This window comes from Sparus aurata, chromosome 13 (genome assembly GCF_900880675.1).
Source record: "Sparus aurata chromosome 13, fSpaAur1.1, whole genome shotgun sequence".
NCBI lineage: Eukaryota > Metazoa > Chordata > Actinopteri > Spariformes > Sparidae > Sparus > Sparus aurata.
The window spans coordinates 30,889,106-30,912,555 of NC_044199.1; the positions used below are offsets into that span (position 1 = coordinate 30,889,106).

Genomic DNA, 23,450 nt, shown 5'->3' on the forward strand with positions numbered 1-23,450 from the left:
AACCAAAGACCAGAACTGATTGAAGTTCACTTTGTCCTCATGTCTCCGAAGCCTTAATTACAGCCGGGCTCATTTCTTATCAAAGGACAGTGCCACTGAGAGGAAGTGTTAGAGCAGACGGCCTGCGGAGGTTAAATCCCTCTCCTGCAGCTGTGTAATGTTCTCCCATCCATCCTGACGACAGAGGGCTCGGACCCGGCCCGGGTTCCAGGCTATTTTCACACCACCGAGTTGTTCTTTACTTCCACCCCGCGGGGCCTCGTGGCGCTGGAGGGGGCGGGATGATGTAAGAAAAAGACGGTTTCCTGTGTTCTCCGTCTGAATCATTACGGAAAAAGTTCACTTAATTGGGAGTTTGTCAGGGATTCATTTGCATCAATAGTGCGACACAAGCTCATACAGTTACGTTAATATATATTTTGATATCTATTGACTGGACTTTAGTTTGTGCATATCTAGATATATTAATGTTTGTTTTTTAATTGACCTTGCAACAGGTCATTTCCTATAAGTTCCTCCTTTTCTTTTAAAGTGGAATTGCCTGAAGAAGACCTGTTTTCTTCAAACTACAAAACAGTGGGATATCGATATTACGTTGACCAAGTGTCTTAAGGCACTGAGTAGAGCACAAATAGCTACCAATCCCCTTTTCTACTCATTCACTCATAGATACCAGCCACCTAAATAAGCCTGATAACTGTTTATATTCCTCAAGAAAATAACTGTAATGTCCAACAATGCCCTGTCTTGCAATGTTATTTGCCAAGACCCGATTTCCATCCAATTTTTTTATGGAAATCCAGTCAGTAGCAGTGTTTCCCCACCATTCAATGTGGGGAGCAGCGCACGTCGGCCGGCACAACGCCTAATGATACATGTGATCGGGAGGAAGATAAGTAAAAGAATATTACTCCTTTAGTTCAGTCGAAATTGACGATCTTCTGTGCTGTGCTACAGCACAACACGCACAGCGGCTCACTGCTGCCACTGTTACAACCATAGACATATGCATTGCATTATTCACGAGGACGTGGTGTCTGGAACATCTTTAGTGGATTTTTTTTTTTAGAATCTGTACAAACTTAACAAGATCGTTCGACTGTGAATTCTGTGGTTCTTAAATCTAGATTTTCGCCTTTTTTTTTTGTCTCCACTTTGTCTCTTAAAACGCTGCTCAGCCTCGGCAGCTGTGGGAGGGTTCTGGTCTCTGAGCTCTGATGGGTGTTAACCTCTAAATGAGTCTGAGGCGGCGGAACATCTCATTACCGTGGAGACGAGAGGTAAACACATCCTTCAACGAGGGACCGTGACAGGGAGCACTAATTAACAAGGAATTAAACACTTTCTTAAGAGGGGCTGGTGAAAAGAGAGTGAGAGGGAACGCAACACACAGACAGGTGCACGCAGGCGCACATGCACAAACACACACACACACACACAGACACACAAAGCTATACAACAATGGAAGGGAGAGGTTTGCTGTGAGGAGTCGCAAACAAAACCAAACCCGCACAGACCAGTCTTTTTGTTTAAAAAGAAAAATACAATTATGCTCCCATCATTCCTGTGCAAATTGGGCCGCCATCGTTAAATGACCACTTACTGCAGTCCTCAGCATCAGGAGACATGCTGCTAAAGCAAAGACGTGAGCCGCATCTGCCGACATCTTGATTGTCTCCGGGCTCTTTCCTCCGAAACTTTACTCGCTGGAAAATATCCGACTGGGCCGAGAAGTCGTTTTCTGTAGCTTGTGTGCATCCACGTCGGCCCTTGGTGGGTGATTCTGCTACTTAAAGAAGTTGTGGTCCAGAGAAGTCGAATTTTGCATTTACTTTCCCAACACTGGTTGTAACAGCAGGGACGGAGTTTTGACATCTGAACTTGTGACTTCCTGAGATTGTGTCTCGATGGTTTGTAGCCAGAAAGACATTCCGCCCTTGTAGAAACTGATTCTCATACTGCAAAATGACTTATTCATGACCATATATATATATACCCTCTTAATACAACCCAATACAAACAGGCTGGGAGAACACAAATAACGAGTTTTAGGGTTACCTGAGTTGTTGCTGAGCCCTCATTAAGACACTGAAGGTGTTTTGCCAGCTAAGCAGATAACTGGCAGTCTGCTTGTCAAGTTACTTGATGTAGTTAAGCCTGAGCAGATGCGAGGTAGATGCAGGTCGAGCCAATCTGTTGCGTGTGTGCTCTTTGCTCGGGCGGAGGAAGAATTAGAAGACAGTTTAAAGGTGTTTGATGGTTGCTGGCAGCTGATGCCAGCCCTTGATACGATCTGTGAGCTGCGACTTGCTTTTGTGTGCCAATAAAGACTGTGAGCTAAAACTTGTAGGCCTTGAGCCCATTCATCCAAGGCTTTTTTAAAGTTTTGCCTTGGTACTTTTTGGTTACAACTTATTGATCACAAGTCTGACTTCCAAAGAGCACCTGTAACGCTGCTTGTAATCTTTCGACAGGCCTCGCTTTAAGGAAAAGATCTGACTTTGCATCACCGTGAATAAACCTTACCTTCACCTGAGAGAACAAATGCAGCACTCGCTGGACAAGTCGGGTCAAAGCATGATGTTTCATTAAAAAGAAATTCGCATTGAGGTTCCTGCAAGAGGCTTAATTTGTATCTAATCTTTATAATATGTAGTTTAACCACAAGCTGACAGAGAGAGACCAGAGTGTCATAATTCCCAGACGTCAAATGACTGGGCTGGTTTTCAGTTGCTGAGTTTAGCCTTGTTCTTTTTGGAGGTTTTCCCATGTTAATATAACAGAAACACAGCCTGCACAGGGTTGGTTGGCTTTATGAGGCTGAGTGTAAGGAGGTCAGAGACGGACTGAGGATTGTTTAAAAACCCTCCCGGATGAAGAGTTCAGGAGCTCAGAGGCTTCAAAAGAGTTTTGTAAGCCACGATTCTCAACCCCTGGTCAGTGTGTCTCTGCTGTCGATCGATAACTTCACTTACCGACAACCGGTCTTTCTTTTTCATTGGTCGGACTCTCTTCAAGTGGTCTGACTGAGAACTTTACATTCAATATTTACCATGTTTTGTTGCATACTTGGGGATAAGAAAAGAAAAATGGCACCAAAAGATATCAAATAAGGCAACAATTAACCATAAAACAAATTTAGGTTATTGACTTCATTGACAGATGCACCATTTAGTTTAGTGGTGTGTGTGTGTGTGTGTGTGTGTGTGTGTGTGTCCTCCGTACCTTTGTCGCTGAAGTCGTCGACCAGGATGACCTCTGCTATGAGCTGTGGAGGAGAGCGGTTGAGCACGCTGTGAACGGTCCTCAGCAGCGACGACCAGCCCTCGTTGTGGAACGGGATGATGATGCTGGTGTTGGGCAGCTTCTCCGCGTACAGCTTCTGTTTACAGCTACACACAGACATACAGCGCTCAATACCATCCCTGATCTAGTTTTTGATCTCTGTTGTTGATGGAAGGAAGAAAGCGTCCAAGTCACATCCGTCATTTCTTTGTTTTGGTTAGATCTCGGGTCACCGAGGTCACGTATGGATCCAGAGCTCAGATAGATTTTGTTTGTGCCGACTGGAGGACACATCGTCTCTGAAACCATTAATCAGCCCATTTTCTATCATTTGTTGCTGTGGTGAAAATTGTATTTGCTTGCCTCTCAGAGAGAAATAAAAACAATTTAAAAACCCAATTACATTTCGTGCTCGCATCCACATAAATCACTGGTTCAAATTGTCTCCTTGTGCGTTGCATTAAGCACAGATGATCATTTTCTCGGGGAAAACAAAATGTTTTGTCGGCCAAGAATTTCAGTTGATGTTAAAAGGGATGGCGTAAAATCACATGAGGGCAATCATCTGTCGAAAAAAAAAACAAATCTTTGCTGTCTGCTGGCAGGACAGTATTGTTAGTCAGTGCTTTTTGGAACCATTACAACCGCCATTAAAGAATCACTTATATGGGTGTTAGGAGATATTACACCAAACACAGTACACAAACAATTACATTCACATGTTTTCTGATGACACAGCTATACTTGTTGGCAACCGATGCCTAGAAGAACAGCTCCTTCCCCCGGCGGGGCGAGAGTTGAGCGGGTAATAACGCACAAAGTACTTCTGTGTTCATTTTGATTCTCAGATACAATGGGCTCATCGTGTGGAGAACGTTATTTCCAGGATCAATTAGCGTCTGTGTTTTCTGCAAAGGCCCAGGGTCCTCCGAGTGGATACAAGCTTTTATGATGTTGTTTCTCAAGGCAGTCACTGAATCTTTTATTCAGCACGGCGTCACGACATGTTTTGGTAACAGGTCCGGTTAACTCAGACCACGACTCTGCTCCACGGCTGCCTCCGTGTTCTGCTCCGGAGATGAGTAAGGAGACAGTGAGGAACTAAAGCCTTAAAAACAAACTATAATAAAAAACTTTTAGAATGAAAGTAAACATACTATATACAGTAATTGTCCTTGTATGTAGAGAAAACAGTTTCTTTTACTCAAAACAGCACTTCCATAGTTTCTATTTGGACAAAAAAGAAGCAGCAACTTATAAAAATTCATCTCGCGGCCGCTGAACGGAGCTCAGTGCAGCTGCGTGCAGTGACACCTCTGGCATGTTCGTCCTGCACCAGAGACGCCTTTAATTTGATTATTTGCAGCACATACAGCTGTTATCAGCCGCAGACACGTGCTCCGATGGCGGGTTACAGCGATCACCTTGCACATGATCGTCGTAGCAAGCGGGCGGGAGCCTTGCAGAGGAGCTAATCACGGGAAGAGAGTCGTGTTCCCTCACTGATGGTGGGAGAGAGAGAGACAGAGAGTGAGAGAGGGAGAGAGAGCGCGTGCAGTGAACTGTGTCAGTCGATCAATGTCTGTGTTGAACATCAGCCGCCGTGTTATTCATTCAAATATGAACGCTGGGAGACAGGCAGCAGAGTGATCGACAGGCAGTCGGTTGGTTACTCTTAACAAACCCTGTCCAATTCCACAGGGGATGTAGGTTTGTGTGTGCGTGTGTGTGTGTGTGTGTGTTTGCTCCAATTAAATCTTGTCAGCGTGCAAAAATCGAATGTGTCAGTCGCAGGTCTGGGGCCGGTTTCCTCTGAGGCACAGACAACATGCCAATCATCAAGAGGCAGCCGCTGCCCACTGGGAGCACCGGGTGAAGGAAGTCATGGTGGAGGGGGGCGGGCGGCGTCTGGCCAGCGGGGAGTGCAAGTGTGTCCGTCTGATTGGTCGCAGCAGGGCGACAGGTGTCTGGCAGCGACGGGGGCTACATCAGTCCTCAACATGGTTTGTTTATTTCGCCTATTTACATGCTAATAATTCAATTACAGTCACACTAGAACACGACTGTGATTACAGCGGCTGTCATGTCAACATGTCAGCTGTCACACTTAAAGACAGCATCAGCAGATGAGAGCGCGGACATATCAATTATTTCCTTTTGCTCTTATATGCATACTGGAATACCTGACAAAAGATGGCCGTGGCACCAGGTAATAAAAAATGCTCATGAGTCATTTCAGAAGGCAGTCATGAGACATTAATTCTGTCATTTAGTTTGGAGGACTTTCCATACACATACAGAAATTTCAACCAATAGTGAACACAATGAAACTTCCAGGTCGATGACTTACATTAAGACAACGTTCTTTTTAAGTTTTGAAGATGAAATTATATGTTTAAATATGTCAATTGTAACTGCATTATGTTACCAATAATACCCTAATTTTCATAGATTGCTAGAACAGAAATCTAAACTTGTTTTATTTCGTGGGCATATTAGATTCAACGTTGTGTTAATACGTCAACGTATCAGATACAACGGCTGGGAGAAGGCGGCCCTAAAACCAGGATTCATATAGTTGCATGTGTCTACATCAGTCAGCTGTAGAACTGAAAAGGCCCAAAAAAAAAAAAAACTAGCTAACTATGTGTAAATGTTTTGAGATGCTGCATAGAGCACCTGTCAGTCAAGACGCGTCCTGGCAGGAGATGTATGAGGTCGACGAAGGCCTGTTTTCATAAACTATGAATAAAAGGCTCTGAGGACAGAGAGGCACACAGGAAGCGTTCTAAGCTGCTTTCCACATGAAAGGGAAGGGAAGGTCAAGTGTCACAGAAAAGTTCTTGTCAGGATAAAGAAAAGCTGTGATTAAAGGCCTTCTGCAGTGTCATCCTGAAATTGGAAAGGCGCGCACGGTTCACAGGAGTCTGGACAGGCGCTGGTTTCTGACAGTGAAATTCTAAATCTTAAAAAGAAAAAAAAAAGGTTTAGAGGTTGTTGGTTGCAGCGGCAGTAATCCTCGACAAATACTGAACCAAACGTGTCTGTGACCAGCTGCTGCCACCAATGTGAATACACAGAGACTCATAACTTCAGCTTCTCACTGAGTGAAGTTACAGTATTTACTTTACCACCAGATCAGGTTTAATCATAACTCTGAATATCACAGAGTTGATTGCAGGGATTGAAAAGACACGTTTGTGCAACTTCTATTATTACTACCATTACTTCTACTACTTTCAACGTGTTTCTTCATCTTGGCTCTGCATTTTCACCAGCTTCACTAGAGAATTGGAGAACTGACCTAAAAGAGATGCTGGCAGAAGACTAAAAGACACATCATGAGTGGAACATATGAATGAACATCTCTGAATTAAAATGTTGCATTCTTGCAATCTACCGAAATAATACAAATGTCTGGTGAAGTGTAACTCTGCCGCCGAGTCGGTGCTTTCAGTGTTGACTGGACATCACGCAGTACTTATGTGCAAGTACAAACACACACATACACACAGATACAGGACTCACTTTGGATGGCGGATGTCAGGGAGGGAGCGGTTGAGGGAGATCCGGTTGCTGATGTAAATGTTGAAGCCGTTCTCCCTGTAGGCCTGGTCCACCCGGTCCGTTTCTGTCAGAGGGAACGGCTTCCCCTGCTCACCGTTACCTGCGTCAAACACACACACACACACATCGAGGTCTGTAAGAAACACTAACTCTTCAACAGTATTTTATAAGCAAATTTAGACTCCAAAGTTAGGTATAGTGGGGGAACTAGGTTTGGAGCCTTGTGAGGCTTGCTGGAAGATTTTATAGTATAGTAGAGCAATCTGTTGCAGGCCAACTAGAAAGCTATGTATATGGGATGAACCAGGCAGACTACAGGCTGTTCAAGTCTGTGTTTTGCCATTTATAAGTGTGAATTACTGGATATTTTTAAGGAAACCTCCCAGTCCAAGCACTATATTTTGGACAGGTAGGCGGACCATCTACAGCCGTGTTTGCAACAACACAACCAGGTGTTTTTAACGAGAACTCAAGTCACTTCCAGCCAAGTTTGTGCTGAGTGAAACAGGCATTTTAAGCCAAAACATGATGTTTTTTCCAACCCTACCCAAACAAGTTGTTGTGCCTAAACCTGACTCACCTAATGAACCTAAAGAAATGTTGCAGCATAAAGAAAGTTTGAACTTATCGATGCTTTTTCAGAACGTACCTTGCTAACAATTATCTTGGGCTGTATAAAGACCAATGGGCCGATGATTTGTGGATTGAACCAAACCTGCGTTCATTCATTCAGCATGATGACATATGAATGTAGTACTGAGAATTATGTTGTATATAATTTGAAATGAAAAGATCCCTTTGTCCCAAGCTGATCTATTTCACAAATGTGCTGTTCGACTGATATCAAAAATGAGCTCCAATTTCTTTGCTACCTTTTATACTTGGAACATCGTTTAGTGGGCTGAAAGAAAAAAACACAGATATCGATCGTGTAAATATGGATGCTACACAAATATTGAGTCAGCTGGTCACACATGAAGAAGAAATGATTAGCTCGCTACTTGAGAGAGAAAACAAACCTCTTTAATCAGTGTAAATGTTGGTTATGCAGCAGTTTTTTTTTCAGTGAACAGCTCATTTTAAATTCATATGTTACTACATATTTGTATGGTCTGATATAATATGTTACGTGGAAGCACACAGAAGTAGTTTATAATATGGTAATCTTACTTTAAGCTTCACCCGACAGATAAAGCTGTTAGCTTCCATGTATGACACCCGATCGCAGAAAAAATAACAAATCTGAGCTCATTTCAGGAGAGTGCATCAAATAACAGCGTGCGGCATGTTTCATTAGCCACTCACCAATGCACTCCACACAAACACACAGAGATGCGTACGTGAGGCTGATCTATAGTCAAAGGAGAGCCTCAAATTAAAGTGCGCTGCCTTGTTCCATTAGGCAGAAATGATCCGTCTATATTCCTGAAGGTAATAACTGTGGAGAATAACTCCTCACTTTAATGGCTCATTTCAGAGATAAACTCTTCGACTTAATGTTGTACCTTTTTTTTTTTTTCCAGCATAATAAACCAGTTGTATAGATCACTTAAATCATGTTTTCTAGCCCTCCTCAGGCAAATATGAACCAAACATTTTTTTGAAAAATGGCTTACAGGATTTTTTCTGACTGAATTACAGATTTCCTCAGTGAATTAAGCGGCATCTGTAATCCCTCTCTGAAAACACACATTTCCTTCGCTGCTGGAGCTCTCATCATTTTGGACCGTGTACGCACATTTATATGAGCACACATTTCAACCCCTCATCAGTTTTGGGATGCACTGAGGTCTGAATGCCGCTCTGAAGCAGTGGGGGTCGCATGTGCTGAGTATTTTTTCAGAGATTTGGGCGCCGAGACCGACTCCCACGCTCTGTTTATGCGCTTAAGCCATTCAAACTCAGTCTGCTAAAACATGCAAACACAAGCTGTGTCTCAAATTCATTTGACGTATTTCTCAGCAGGTTTCGAGTGTGAAGTGTTTTCTGATTAACGTCTAACGGCACAAGTGTGTCATTTTGTGTTATAAATCAAATGAAACACAGCTATCAAGTTACAAAGTGGGCGGTGACGCTGGTTCAAGAAGTTTTTTTCCAAATCTGAATTCCAATTTGATCATCATTTATTTTATTTTTTTTATATGTGATTGTCAGTGTTTCTCAGCGTACTTACACATGACTGTCTTGGATGATTCATCAGTAATTTTGGTTTATATTATGGCTTTTTCAACTGTTTCTGAGAGATAATACTTTGCTTTCCTTAATTTAGCGTGGCAAATTTAGCGCGGGGGGCAGGAGGGCAGTTGCCCCCCCCCTCGTGGCCCAATTGTTGAAAAACGCGCGCTAAAGTGCCCTCCTGGGAGCCAAAACGTTTGCTAAAGTGCCTTCTTGGGAGCCAAAAAAGCGTGCCAAGGTGCCCTCTTGGTTAGTAAAACACACTAAACTGCCCCCTTGGCTGGTTAAAACATGATAAACTGCCCTCTTGGGGGCCAAAACAAGAGTGCCCTCTTGGGAGCCAAAACGCGTGATAAAGTGCCCTCTTGGGAGCCAAAACGTGCATTAAAGTGCCCTTCTTTTCGCCACTGCCCTTCAAAAAGTCTGTGCATGCCACTGCATTTAAATGTAATGAAATGCATGCCGTGCCCTAACTCAGCACTTAATATTATACCACCAAAACTTCATAATTTCTTTTACTATTGGATTTGTGTAAAACAACATGGACAAAAAGGTGTTTTGGGAGGTCAGAGTGACCTTGACCTTTGGCCACCCAATTTTAGTCAATTCATTCTTGAGTCATTGTGGGTGTTCGTACCAAATTTAAAGAAAGTCCCTCAGGGCATTCTTGAGATATAACATTCGCAATATTGGGACAGGCAGATGGACATTCAACTCGACAACATAATGCCTCTGGCCACAGTTATCACATAACATACAAGCATACAAGCATACATACAAAAAATAAGAAATCAATAAATCACCATGTAAGGGACTGCCTGGGGGTAAAAACTGTAAAATGTTGAAGGCGGCTGGTTGAGGTTCTGATGGTCTGTTAGTGTCTGCCTGAGGTGAGGAGTGTGAACATTATAATAATCTTTTTTATTGGTGACTCAACAAGGCGCTCCTTCACATGCACACGGTAGAAATGCTTTATTTGTAAGTCACCTATCTGTGAGTCACCTATCACTGTCAGCTGACAAGATGAATGAGACACTTACTTCTGGAACAAGTGGAGCCTTAAATAGCTCCCCTTGTTTCGCAACAATGCTCTCTAAATTTGGTTCCCTCAATGGTGCTCAAAAAAAAAAAAAAATGTTCTGTATGATCTTGTGGAGCAGCACAAACGAACATACTGTAGATTTCTTTTTTCTTTATGCCACAGTTTTGTTTCTTTAGGTTAAATTTTCTCTTCTCGCCGTGCTCATGCTCTGGTTGGGTTTAGGCACAAAACACATTTAGTTAGGTTTCAGAAAAGTCTACTTTTTAGCTTAAAAGACCTATTTTGCTCACCACAAATGTGGCGGGAGATGTTCCAAGTTCTTGTTAAAGACACTGTTTTGCCACAAGCACGGTTGAAGATGCTGCAAAGTCTTGTTAAGACACCCGGTTTGGTCGCCATGAACAGGACTGCAGTTGTCCCAAGGTCTCATTACAGACACATGGTTTTGTCACGACAGACACCACAGTAGACGGCCTGACTTTTAGAGAAAAATACATTGTTTTGTTCGCCACAAACACGACTCGAAACTGTGCTTAAAAATATGCTGCGGTTTCACAATTACAAAAGCCTAAGCATGGACTTGATCCGTTGTCATTGGCCCTGACGCCTCCAAGGTTTTGCAGATATCATCACTGTATGCAGCCTATGACACAAACGCATTTTAACGTATCTGTGGCTTGCTAACTTTTCCTCCTTTTTTTCTCCATTTTAGAAAGCATCCTCAAACAGATGTCAACTGAGCGATGTCACTCTGTCTTTGATGATGTGATATGTATGATAGACACTTAACATGTCCATGTTTTGCAGAAACAAACAATGGTAACATTTATTATGACAGCTAGTCTGTTTAGAGTCTCAAACCCCACTGCTACTCTCTCACAAATCAGCTCAATTTCCACTTAAGTACAACCTAATACCAAACAAAAGCCTGTTAAATCTGTTGCATTTGTAGTAAAAAGGCAGAGGTATGTTTCCCATTCGAGGCCTGGAGCTGAATCAATACTTATTGTAGAAGATTAACTGTGTTTAATTATGAACTCAGAACTATACACAGAGAATTGATCCACACTGCCTCAGAGAGAGAGAGAAATCCACTTGGTAGGAATTAAGAAACCAAAAAAAGACAAGGCTGAACTGCAGTGTGTGTGTGTGTGTGTGTGTGTGTGTGTGTGTGTGTGTGTGTGTGTGTGTGTGTGTCTGACCATATGCTGAAACAGAGCAGATGTTCTCAACAAACACCGGCCAAACAAAACAGCAGCATCAGCAGAGAGTCTGGACGAACCTGAGCGAGCGGCGTCCCTCCTCATCGCCTCGTAGTCGTGCCAGTCTGTCCGCCGCACGCCGTCCAGGCCCACCTGGGCGACCCTCCTCATCTGGTTCAACCCCTGCAGGAGCACACGGACAAAAGAAAATACAAACCATTAAGGCTTCCATCATGTCTTTATAATGGCTGTTGACTGTTAATTTGTGGAAATATACCATCGACCAAACACTCCAAAGTTTAGTCAGATCACATTATCTGGATATTAAGGTGTTAGAGCACGAGAAGCACCGGTGAAAACTTGAAGTATTGATGAAAATTAAGAACATTATTCTTTTATATTAGAGTTCTGAGTTATCTTGTGATGTTCCCTTGAAAGAAAACATCCTGATCCCAGGTAGTAAAATGTCTAAGAGAATATACTGTCACTGTCTTTGATATTAAAAAGTATCAATACAGGAAGACACCTGGATAATATAAACTTTATCCATGAGTGTTATCTATTCGAATTTTTTAATTCAACTGCCTGAATAAAAGATATAGCTCACAGTTGTAGATAAAAAAAAAAAGTCATCTTCCTCCTCGCTGTCAGTCAAAATCTGCAGGAGTGTCACTTTTCTTCCAGAAGTGTGCTGCTGACAGCCGGGCTACACACACATTTTATTTGTATGACATCTAGAAAATTCAATTCAATTCACATTCAATTTCACTGCCGTTAAGCACATGCACACACACACACACACACACACCCTCATCACCACAAGCTATTATTCTCTGCTCAGCATTAAAATGCAAAAAAAGCAGCCATTTATGAAATTCTCTGCGCTTGGAAATGACTTTCAGTGACTCAAGATATTATAGGATCGCTGCACAACGGTAAATTAATTAGCTCCATGGGAGGATACAATTAGTGGAATGTTGTTAATACAAATGACACGTCTGACTGCACAGAATGCTATTAACCAGGCCGTTAGCTGATACCACAGTACAGTCAAACAAACCACCGTGGCGAGCGATGAAAATGTGCGTGTTCATGTGAGTGTGTTCGTTCCTGCAGGAGCTGCTTCCAGCCTGTGACATTTCAGATATCATCCAATCCTGTATAAAACCAGAGTAAGATACTATGTCCACATCCCATAATACACTCTAATTGTATACAGTATATACTATATGCTGATCGTAATATTATACTGGTGTCTGAAGTGTTTTTCCAGTCAGCACATCTCCCTGTTTTACGATTAATACACTGACTGCACAATTCTGAAGTGTTGGATGGAAAACATTTAGTCAATGGTGCAAGTAACTAAATCAATTTACTCTGAGGTACTTTGACTTTACTTGAGGATTTCCAACAGTTTATTCAATAACCCAAAGTTTCAAACTCTGAGACACATGAAGGGGTTATGCGGTCAAGATAGCGGTTTTTTGACTGTTATCAACTTTATCAAACTGCTGTGGTTTGGTTAGGTTTAGGCACAAAAGCTACTTGGTAAGGTTTAGAAAATGATCAGACTGTGGGTTAAAAAAACAGCGCTCAGTCTCGTGACCTACACATGACATTACTCACTAACGTAAGTCACGACACATAAGTAAATTACTCACTTATACGTTACATCATTTATATCAAATATATCCTGACTTCAACAATTCGCTCTCAATAAGAGCACAAATAAGAGGCAAACCTCAAAAGCAAAGCCGAGCGTAAGATGTATTTTACGAATAAAGCATGTCAGAGTCATGTTTACCCTCAACTGTTGTATTCATTTAACTTCTGCAAAATGAGAATACACGCAACAATAAACACAACCGCAACAGGCAAACAAATTAAAATCAATTAATTCCTACGTATGTCAGCATCAGGAAAAGTAGTAGTTTGAAGAATTGCTGTAAGTTACAGCAGGATTTGTGTTTTCTAATGCCTGCTCTGGTGCACCCAGGTCAGTGAGTTCAACCACTCTCTGCCTCTCCAAGTTCAATTAATTGTGGAAACTCAGTCACCTGCCCTGACCTGTTCTGTGTCACCTACCACTAGCTAATTCTTCTGATTGGTGGTATCAGCAATGTGGTCATTTATAAATGATTTGTACGAGGAGGTCATTGAACATGAGCAGCAGAGTCCTGCGAGCTGAAATGAAGGATAGAGATTTATTCAGCATTGATTGCAGTCTGCAAGAACAACAGCTTACCTCAAAAGAATCGGCCTTGAAATGAGAGCCAAAGGTTGCCATCCTTTTATGTTGTTGTTAAACCTTTTAAGTTTTCTATTATCAGGTGAAGTGTTAGTACAACTGCCCTACAAGTTCATCCTTCTCTCCTCTCTTCTTGCATCATATTTCCTCTCAGTGTGTCACACTGGATCTGACGCGAAGCGAGAGTTCTTCTGTGTATTTCCGTGAAAAAGGAAGTGACTGTGCCAGCAGATGTAGAGGACCTTCCAGGGAACAAACAGCCGGGGGAATTTAACTCCCAGAAAAGCTGTCGTAATCACTCACCACTAATATGCACGAAATGAGACTGGACACCACATTAACCCAGCATTCTAGTGGAACATCCATTTCCTCCCCACCATAGAGGCACATTCATTTTCATTCAATTCATTTCACTCCAATTGAATTCAGTTCAATTCAGTTTTTCCTGTCATTCTGCATCACAGCAGTGCACAGCTAAAGGGAGAACTTTTTCTCTTGAGATTACAGTGGAAATCAAACGAGAGCTGATGAATATCAAGAAAATGCAGAACAAGAAATCCTGAAGCTTAATCGAAACCTCTCCACCAAAACTGTGCAGCACCTGACCTCCATTCATGCCCAGATTTGGAGGGCGGTTGCAAAGCCAGGTCTGATTATGCACATTGACCAAATCAGATCAATTTACAACGTCGATGTTTCGGTCTCAGTTGGGTATCAATTACAACATATCAATTACCAGAACTAGAATTTTATCTCAAACATACAGGAATCAATCATACAGCAGTAAATAAATGTATTGTTGAAAAGGTACAAACAAACCTTTTAACAAACCGAACCCTTATTTCTCTTGTGTGTCACAACGCCTCAACTACAGTAAGGGTTGTATAATGGAATATATATAAAAAGTCATAAAAAACCTGAAACTATTCACCACCTCAGCTCCACTGATGAAGACAGGTGAGTCTTTGCCTCCTTTTTTTTAGTTAGAATCAACAATCGGCTCCATGTTTTTTTCTGATGTTGAACAGTAGATTGTTCTCTGTGCACCACTCTGCTAGACTGACTCCCAAAATGAGCTCTCTGGACAATGATGCAGGTGTCATCTGCAAATGTCCCAACAGAGTTATCTTAATTTCTTAATGAGTGCAGTCATGGGTGTACAGTATGAACAGGAGGGGGCTGAGCACACAGCCCTGGGGTGCTCCGGTGCTGAGCAGCTGAGTGAAGGAGGTGCGACTGCCAATCCGAACTGTCTGGGGGTCTGTTTGTGAGGAAGTGAAGAAATATCCAGTTGCGGGGTTTTGTACTCAAGCCCAGAGTGCTAGTTTCCCAATACAATCAGTTTCATGGGGGAGAATGTCTTAAAGGCAGAGCTGAACTAAAAAAACAGCATTCTGATGTTGTTATTTTCAAGGTATGCGAAGACTGAGTGGAGGGCAATGGATATGGCCACCTCACTAAACAAAAGTTACCTTACCATTTCTCATCTGCTCAAACACTTGACACAAATCCAATTCAACAAGGCAGGTGCTCCAGGAAGTCAAATAAAAGAGTAAATTTACACTTCTGTGGGCATGTATTGTGTTGCATCAACCAGATCAACAATACCCACCTCATAAAAGAAGGTGTAAGTGGCACTTGCATTATACAAATAGGTAAAAACAAACAGTCAGCACAGCCATCTTTAGCGTTGTCTTTGTGCTTCCTCTGCCTCCCCGCTGTGTGCTCTGCTGCTTCCTTCCTAATGGCCATCATCACAGGACGAGACTTCACGCTGCCACAAACAAATTTCTGCTCCGGGCACTTTTCTACTCCGTTTCCATCAATATTCAAGGTGCAGCACAAACTAGCTAATAGGGCATGACAGGAGCTACACAGTCAGCCACGCAGCCCATGTTTTATCTCCATCAACTGTTCAATCATTAATTACAAAGCAGTGAGTCAGGTGAGTGACTGGCCTCGATGGAAATTCATATTTTTTTCGGGAAAAACACTCAGCTCAAGGCCGAGATAGAGAGAGAGGGAAAGAGAAAGAGAGGGGGAGAGGGAAGTGGACAATCTCACCTGTGTGAGTGATCACTAATTAACTTTCATGTAGCCTTTTAACAGCCTATTCATCTATTCATCTAATGTTTGCTGCTCACAAAGTATTTGTCCCGGGGTGGGGATAAACATTATGAAGTACACAATGAAGTCTCTTTATGGATTTGTGTGTGTGTGTGTATGTGTGTGTGTGTGTGTGTGTGTTAAAAAGAAAGTGACATACTGCCAAAACGCAGACTGGGTTTGTCTCTTTCAGCACCACGGACAGAGAAAGGACTATTTTTACAACTCTGTGTCCTCCAGACAGTGATTGTCCGATCATAGTTTGTAACCATTACTAGGCTTGGCGGTTTGGAGGATCATAACTTCCCATACTTCAAAACCTTTTGAAGACAGCAGCTGGCATTTAAAGGGAAAGTGAACGATTCTGGAGAAGGATAATGGTTGGTGAGCCTCATTTCCAGGTCATCAAATACAACTCAGCAATGAGACTCAACAGTCAATCTTTCCGTATTGGACAACGAAGCAAACTACATTGATTGCAAATCAGAAAGCAATTAAATTCTATAAACAAACATGATTTCAAATGTGCTGAAAAAATGTAACTGTTATCCATAAGCAGAACTAGCCTCAGTAACAGAGTATCAGTATCAGTTTTCAAGGCTTAAGAAGTGTTAGCCAAGTGGGCTAAGCTAATAGTGTTAGTAACAGGCTATTCACAAAAGTCGCTAAGCTAGATCTTAATGATTGAATCACATGCTGCACCACTCACTCTCAGAAAGAGGATTAGTTAATCCTGTTAACATGGAAAACATCCGTTCCAGTAAAGTGATGCCAGTTATTACTTATTGAACTTTACTTAATATATCGTGTTGGCAGCGTGTTAATCAATCAAAGTGATTTTTCATTTTCAAAGCCTGGAACATTATGAAGTCACCTTGAAGGGGTATTGTCACCAACTAATGAAGCCTCCATTAGCTTTAAGCTAGCTAACTCCAGCTGATAAAATGGGCCGTTGGGAGTTTCCTTTTCACCTGACAATATTTGCAGAAGTTACCTACAAATGAGAATCCTGCTGAAGTTTAGTTCACCTGTCGCCATAGTCAATATAAACTGCACAGGTAACATTCAGGAAGAGAAAGCTTGACGGGTGAAGCAACAGTAACTAGGTCTGGTGGAGCTGAGCGAACAATCAGCAACGCTTGAGTGTTAAAAATCTACCCTGTTGCACATTTTTCAACTCTTCTTCTGACCTCTTATTCTCAGCATGTCTGCCGGCCATTTTGTGCCGTCTCTCACTGGTTTCTGTAAATGTCTTACCACCTCACACCTGACCGAACTTGAAAAGGTCTTTAACACCTCAGGAACCAATGAAAGCCACAATGAATTGAAATGCCATGCTAACCTCTGAGGCATCACCTTTTTCTGAAAAGAGTCACCTTAGCCTGCTCTTTTCTCCAGTGGATGTACGGCGGAACAAGGGAGAAAACTTTCTCTCCTGAGAAAAGAGTGAGTGCAAAAGTGCCAGCGACCTCTGAGGTCTCACTTGTACCTTTTACATTTTCCATTCAAGCACTGTGGAGGCAGCTGAAGCCAGTTCAACACGGTCAGTCTCTCTGAATATATACCCCAGGGACACTGATTCTATTGTTCTCTGTACTTTATTTATCATATTTTTTTAAGCATTCCTCACTGTTACGCTTTATTACAGAAGAGTGAAGAGTATAACCAAACTGCCAAGTCAGCGATGTACTTTAAATGACAAAAGTACAACACTGAACAAGTTTGTGATTCTATTTGTGAAAGAGGAGATGCACAGTGTATGGTGGTGTTCAGAGTATAAGCCACAGCTGGCGCTATCTCCAGAGAACTGTCCACAAAGTGAAGCTCTGATTTCCTCTCGGCCTTGACATGACTTTACACTAAGTCGTTTTGTATCAGTCGTAAGTGGCATTAATAATACCTGAGATCCTGTCGGTTCAACGTCCAGCAGGAAAGCATGCAAGATGTATTCACTGACTGTACAAGTCTAATGAATACTGTATACACATTTTTTAGTATATCATTAAATTTATATTAGATTTGGCGCAGACATTCATTATCAACTATCAAATTTTTATCCTTGGCCCACGGGTCACACGCTTTTGCAAAATCACGTTTGAATTTCTTCAACTTTTTTTGATGAAATATGATTTATAATAATATTTCACCATTTCATTAGGTATGTTTTCCATCATACATGACTTATCACCCTTTTATCTTGTGCTAAAAAACATAAGACAGACTCTTCTCTCTTGGGGATAAATACTTTTGATTTAGGGAACAACGACGCGCCTTTTCCTCATCAAGCCCTCGTAATTAAACAATTAAACGTGTTGTTTGTTCACGCCTCTCTTGGATCAGCACGGCGCCATCATTTGTCTGTTCCTTCTAAAACTGCTACAAATTGTTGTTTTATTAAAAAAAAGAGCATTGTGGTGTGAAAGGTTTGGTTGGGTTCCGACGCAACAACGACACGGTTAGGATAGAGAAGAGATCATGGGTTTGTGTAGAAGTAAATACTTAAATAAAAACACTGTGGTTAAAATGGTCATCAGCTCAGTTTCTCGTTTGCTCCTGTCATAATTACTATGGCGACTAAAGAGCTTTATCACATGAACAGACGCACATTTTGTCACTGGTACCTGCCGTATGTGGCCAATGGTTGATCCTACATCCAGGACATGGTCACACCAAACGCCCCAGCCTGTCCACCTTGCTTGTTTGATGAAGTTGATGAACATTTGGGTTGTATTTGTATGATTAAACACACTTATTGTAGTCGCTTTGGATGAAATCAACTGCTAAATCAGTGGGATGAAAGGTTTTGGCGTGGTTTCTGAAACAACTGGAACCACCCACAGCAAAAAAACTAAACTATTTCTTGTCATTATCTGTGTTTACACTGAGATAATTTGGCTATTTATCAAATTGTGACACTGTTGCACAACAAATCAGAGAAAGAAAGTTTAAAAAAAATGGTTTAAAGGAAAACAGTTCTCGTTGCGAAAGCTGCTTGATATCTTTTTGACAGAAGCTGACGACTCACAATCCAAAGCAGCTCCAAAGGTTGTTGCACTTCTGCACGGCAGGATTTCTTTCTTCTTTGCAGCAACCAGCTCCGGAACAGACAACACTTTGTTTGTCTCCACCTGCTTTCCAATCAGTTATACTGAACAAAGAGGAGAGTGAACAAGGTGAGATAGAGGACTACTATTGGACTGGCTCTGTTTGGCATGGAGGAGAAGCCGGTATTACCAGCAGTGCAGAAAGTCTGATAAGAACAGAGAAGCCCATTCATTCTCGGAGGAGGATGAATCAGACCACCTTGGGTCAATACTTCCCTTTTCTGTTTCCTCTCCTCCTGCTGAGTGAGAAAAGGAAGCTTTTTCTGCTCTTTTTTCTTCCCCTTCCTGTTCTGTCAGATCATAGACAGATCCACCTCCAGCCCCAGAGACACAATTACCTGTCTTTTCTTTTCCACCTCATCCCCCTGCTTCACCTCCTCCTCAAACTTCAGACACTTCACAGACAAGTCAATCTGTGCTGGAGGCCCACAAATCCCTGTCTGCCTCTTCTAAGAACGAGAAACTTCAGCCTGCACTAACTGACCCACTCCTGCTTCAGTGCAGTGAGAGGCCAGGCCAGAGAGAAGTTTCAGGACAATTCATTAATATTCATTCACAACTCTGGCCAGAAAATGTTCTGTTTGCCGTGTAGAAAATCAGAAGAAGAATCAGTCATTGGTTTTATTATTTTGCCAAGAGATGGCAGAAGAAGTCCACAGAAGCTGAAATACACCAACATACTTTAATCTTTAAAAGTTGCTATGGCTAACAATTGTCAGCAAAGAATTATCTGCTTCCATTAAAGTCAGTCCCTACTATGTATCTCACCTAAATCTGTTTCATTACTTTTAGATCTTGCTGCACCTTTTCATACAGATTACGTAAGGGATAATGGCCGACGAGGTGTTCATTAACAGAAATGAATCGGACGACGCGGAGGCGTGAACCGCAAAAGTTCCGCGAAGTCCGATTCATTTCTGTTAATGGACACCTCGAAGGGCATTATCCCGTTTATACCATGGCCACTTGCCAAAGAAAAGAAATTCGGACCATTAATTTACATTTTCATGCGTTTTACAATCAAAATATAACGTTTTTCACAAGCCATAACTTAGTTTCCCTGGTAACGCCTGAGGGTTTGACTAATACCTGGAACACTCATTACTCTCCCGTAAGATTCTTACGCAACGGAAGCGTTGTTCACTCCTCCAGTAAATAGGACAGACCTTAGATCCGACTTGGCAACTGGAGATATTCTAGTCCGCTCAGCGATGAGCCAGAAAGCTAACGCTATGCTAGCAAGATTCAAGTCAATAACATTGCATACGGTTGACAAACAGTAAATATAATTTGACAGTATGCTAGCTAACATGAATAGCTAGCTAACCAGTCATGTCATTGTCCCCAAATCAATAGCAAGATTTCCACGAACAAATGACCCGCCGTGTGTAACGTTACTGTGGCCGCAGCCTGAAGCAGAGAGCTGAACAGCGAACGGGATGTGAGATTATTTGCATATCAGTAAGTTTAGAGGGGAAGTGAACTTTCTGCAGCTTGTGTGTTACAGTCGCCACCCTGTGGTGTTCAGAGGATAAGACACTGAAAGACTGAAAGACTGCACTCAGTGCTGGAAATAAAATATTCAGATTTGATAAGCCAGCTAGCTCATTGATTTACAGCGGTGAACAGTCAATTTGACTGGAACTACTTAGTAGGTGTCCGTATATCACTTTTTAACCTACACCCTGCAGCCAATCAGAATCGAGTATTCACCCAGACCATGGTATAACATGTGATCTTAATCGAACATCTTTAGCACTGGGTTGGTTGTTGGGGTACAGCTTCAGATTGTTTTTTATTGTATCTCTCTACAACTATGTGGCCATTGATGATTTTGGACCCTTCATTGTTCCTATGGAGTACCTCAGGGCTCAGTCCTCCACCCTTTTGTATTCCCTAACTATATGTTACCTCTCAGTCAAATCTTTTTAAAGGTAACAACACAAGTGTAGAAATTTCAGTATTGTCTTTGGTCAAACTTTTTTTTTTTTTTAAATCACTCATTCAATGTGCTTACTGCAACTTTGTAATTTCTTGAAATTTAGATAATATTGAAACTGTCAAAGATGCTTTCTGTACACCCTGCTTGGATTACTGTAACTGACTGTATTCTCCTGTCACTTAATACAACATTTCTGAACGTCAGCTAGTTAAAATTTCTGCAGCAAGCCTAACCATGCAGATCCTCCAAAAGAGCTCGAGAGTTAGATATTCCTAAGTCGAGGTTAAAAATCAGGGGAGATCGAGGCCTTTTGGAGTCAGGTCCCCATAACTGTGGACAACTCAGTCTCCAGGGAAAATGTGCAATATCTGTCATAACACATTCTCAGTACATGTTAATTGTATGACTTTCATATGAGAAGGTGGAGGACAAGTGTGAAACCACAGGATAATTTTTAGGACAATTTCCAGCCGTGTTTCTGGTGACAGAACCGGTTGTTTTTTTAACGAGACCTCTGGACATCTCCAGCCTTGCTTGTGGCAGCCAAAACACTTTTTTTCCTTAACCCAAATGAAATGGTTTTGTGCTTTTTTTTAGCTTTAGTTTTGCAGAAATGTACTTTGCCAACAGTTATTCTGGTAACTGGGTTGTATGTGTAACTGGTCAGTCCTGCATTTTGATCTGTTTTTAATGTTTTAGTAAATCACATATTACTGGTTTATTACTGTGCGAATCCTAATGGTGTAATCTGCCAATGCCTCTCTTTATTTCTGTCTTTGTAAAGCACTTGTTTATGAAAACTGCTACATAAAAATATAATTACCTTTATCACTAAACATTCTACTAGGCAGAGCAATAATATCAGCCCACGTGACTCATTAAACATACATAATGAGTCAGCTTCTGTGGATTCCTTCTGCCATAATGTTGGACGACACCTTCAGAGAAGCAGCACATATGAACGCTCTTCTGGGCTAAACTGGCCTGTTCTTTTGTAGATGCAAATCCCTCTAGACATCTGCTCTCCATCCTGTCTGAGCCAGACGTGAGCTCGAGGCGGAGGACCTCCACCCGGATGCTCCCGCAGCGAGGCACTCTAAACCCCCCTCAATGAGGAGCTCAGCGAGGCCACTGCACAGTCCATTATCTCCCAAAAGGAGTCATTATCAGGAGTCCTGCTGAGAGGGAGAGGGCAGGCAGAGAACCGGAGAGAGGCCTGAACTGGTGGAGTCCTCCGCCTCCTGCGCTCTCGCACTCTCTGCTCACAGACTGATGGATCGTGATGTGGACACCGGTGTCACAAAATGTTTGGACCACCTGCTGCTTCCGTGAAACGGCCAGAGATATGTCCAGACGTCAAGCCAAGTCAGTTTTATTTATGTATCCCAGAATCACAAACCAGAATGCACCTCAAGGGGGTTTTGCAATCTGTGCAGCAAATAACACCCTCCATCTGTGGACCTTTAGTTTAGACAAAGAGGGTGTCGAGATGAAGGATCCTGCTCCCTGCAAGTTCAACTATTAAATCACAGTAATGAGCTCAAGGATGCGACACAAGGACATTGCAGGGTGTGTTGTTGTTGTTGCTGTTGTTGTTTTTCCCTTAATAACACCGACAGCAATGAAAAAGTGCCACGAGGCAGTCAAAGTGCAGCTGTTCTGCTAAAAAAAAAAAGGTGCCGCACCCACTGGCTTTTTTTTTTTTTTTTTTTTTGGCAGCCCTTCTAGCGAAAGGTCTAACTTTCCAGAAGATGTCACATCCAACACTGTTTTTTTTTTTTTTTATCTCTTTCTGTCAATTACAAGAGAGGAAGAGGTTTCATGTTTTTGTACCAACAAGGACATATAGAGAGAAACTCCTTGTTGCAAAATGTGAATTGTGGTGTTCGTGTCATGGTCCTGTCATTTCAGTGTCATTTTTATTTATGTCTTGTGTGTTTTCTGGGGTTTTGTGGTGTCTTTTGTTGTTTCCCCGTTGTGTTCCTGCGCTCGTCACCAGCCTGATTTTCCCCTTCACACCTGTCTAACATCTGTCTCATTAGCTCTTCCCTGTTCCTAATGTTTTTTTTTTTCCCAGCCCATCATCTCCATCCCCACTGCCTGTTTCTCCCACTCATTGCCCTCACCTTTGTTTTCTCCACCTCTCTCCACCTGCACCTCACCTCTCGTTAGCTTATTCTGTACCCCGTCTTTAGGATAACACTTCATTCACTGCACTTCCTGCCTGCCGTCCTCCTCCTCTTTGTCCAGCTCCTCTGCACGCTCAATACAGTTCAGATCAGATTTCCACTACATTATCATGACGGCTAAACACCTTTACGATTACGCTATTTTCACTATCTCTAGAGATTTTTTTTTAAATGTCAGTCAAATTGATCTTTAACTTGGTTGACTGCATTTTGTGCCCCTCTTTTTGGCAAACAGGAGTGTTGGGATGTGGAAAGAGAGACTGTAACCATGACAGTAAAAACATTTTTGATAAAAAAAGCATACAAAGAGAACAAGAACACTTAATGAATAGCGGAGAGGAAACCACATGAACTAATACAGGAAAAATCGACGAGGCGTGACATCTGCACTGGATTATTATCAAGGCTATCGTCAAATATCTGTGTACGGGCGCGACCCAACTTTCAACACCGTCAATTCACCTCAAGGCTAGAGTCTGCTTGATATTCAATAAGTGTTTTATAACTTGTATCTGTTGACACAAATATAAACTGGCACACAAATGAAAGGCGAAGAAGACGGTCAAGGACACACTCGCCGAGCGGCACAA

General features: G+C 42.1%; 1 protein-coding gene across 1 annotated transcript in view; it reads right to left on the reverse strand.

Moving 5' to 3' along the window:
- Window positions 1-23,450, reverse strand: part of LOC115593816 (polypeptide N-acetylgalactosaminyltransferase 10-like) — a 76,372-nt gene that overhangs the window by 43,810 nt on the left and 9,112 nt on the right. The window contains exons 2-4 of the mRNA XM_030437505.1: window positions 11,352-11,454; window positions 6,814-6,952; window positions 3,226-3,392 (exon numbers count right to left, since the gene is read on the reverse strand). Coding sequence (XP_030293365.1) covers window positions 3,226-3,392; window positions 6,814-6,952; window positions 11,352-11,454 — 409 coding nt within the window. The remainder of the gene's footprint in view (window positions 1-3,225; window positions 3,393-6,813; window positions 6,953-11,351; window positions 11,455-23,450) is intronic.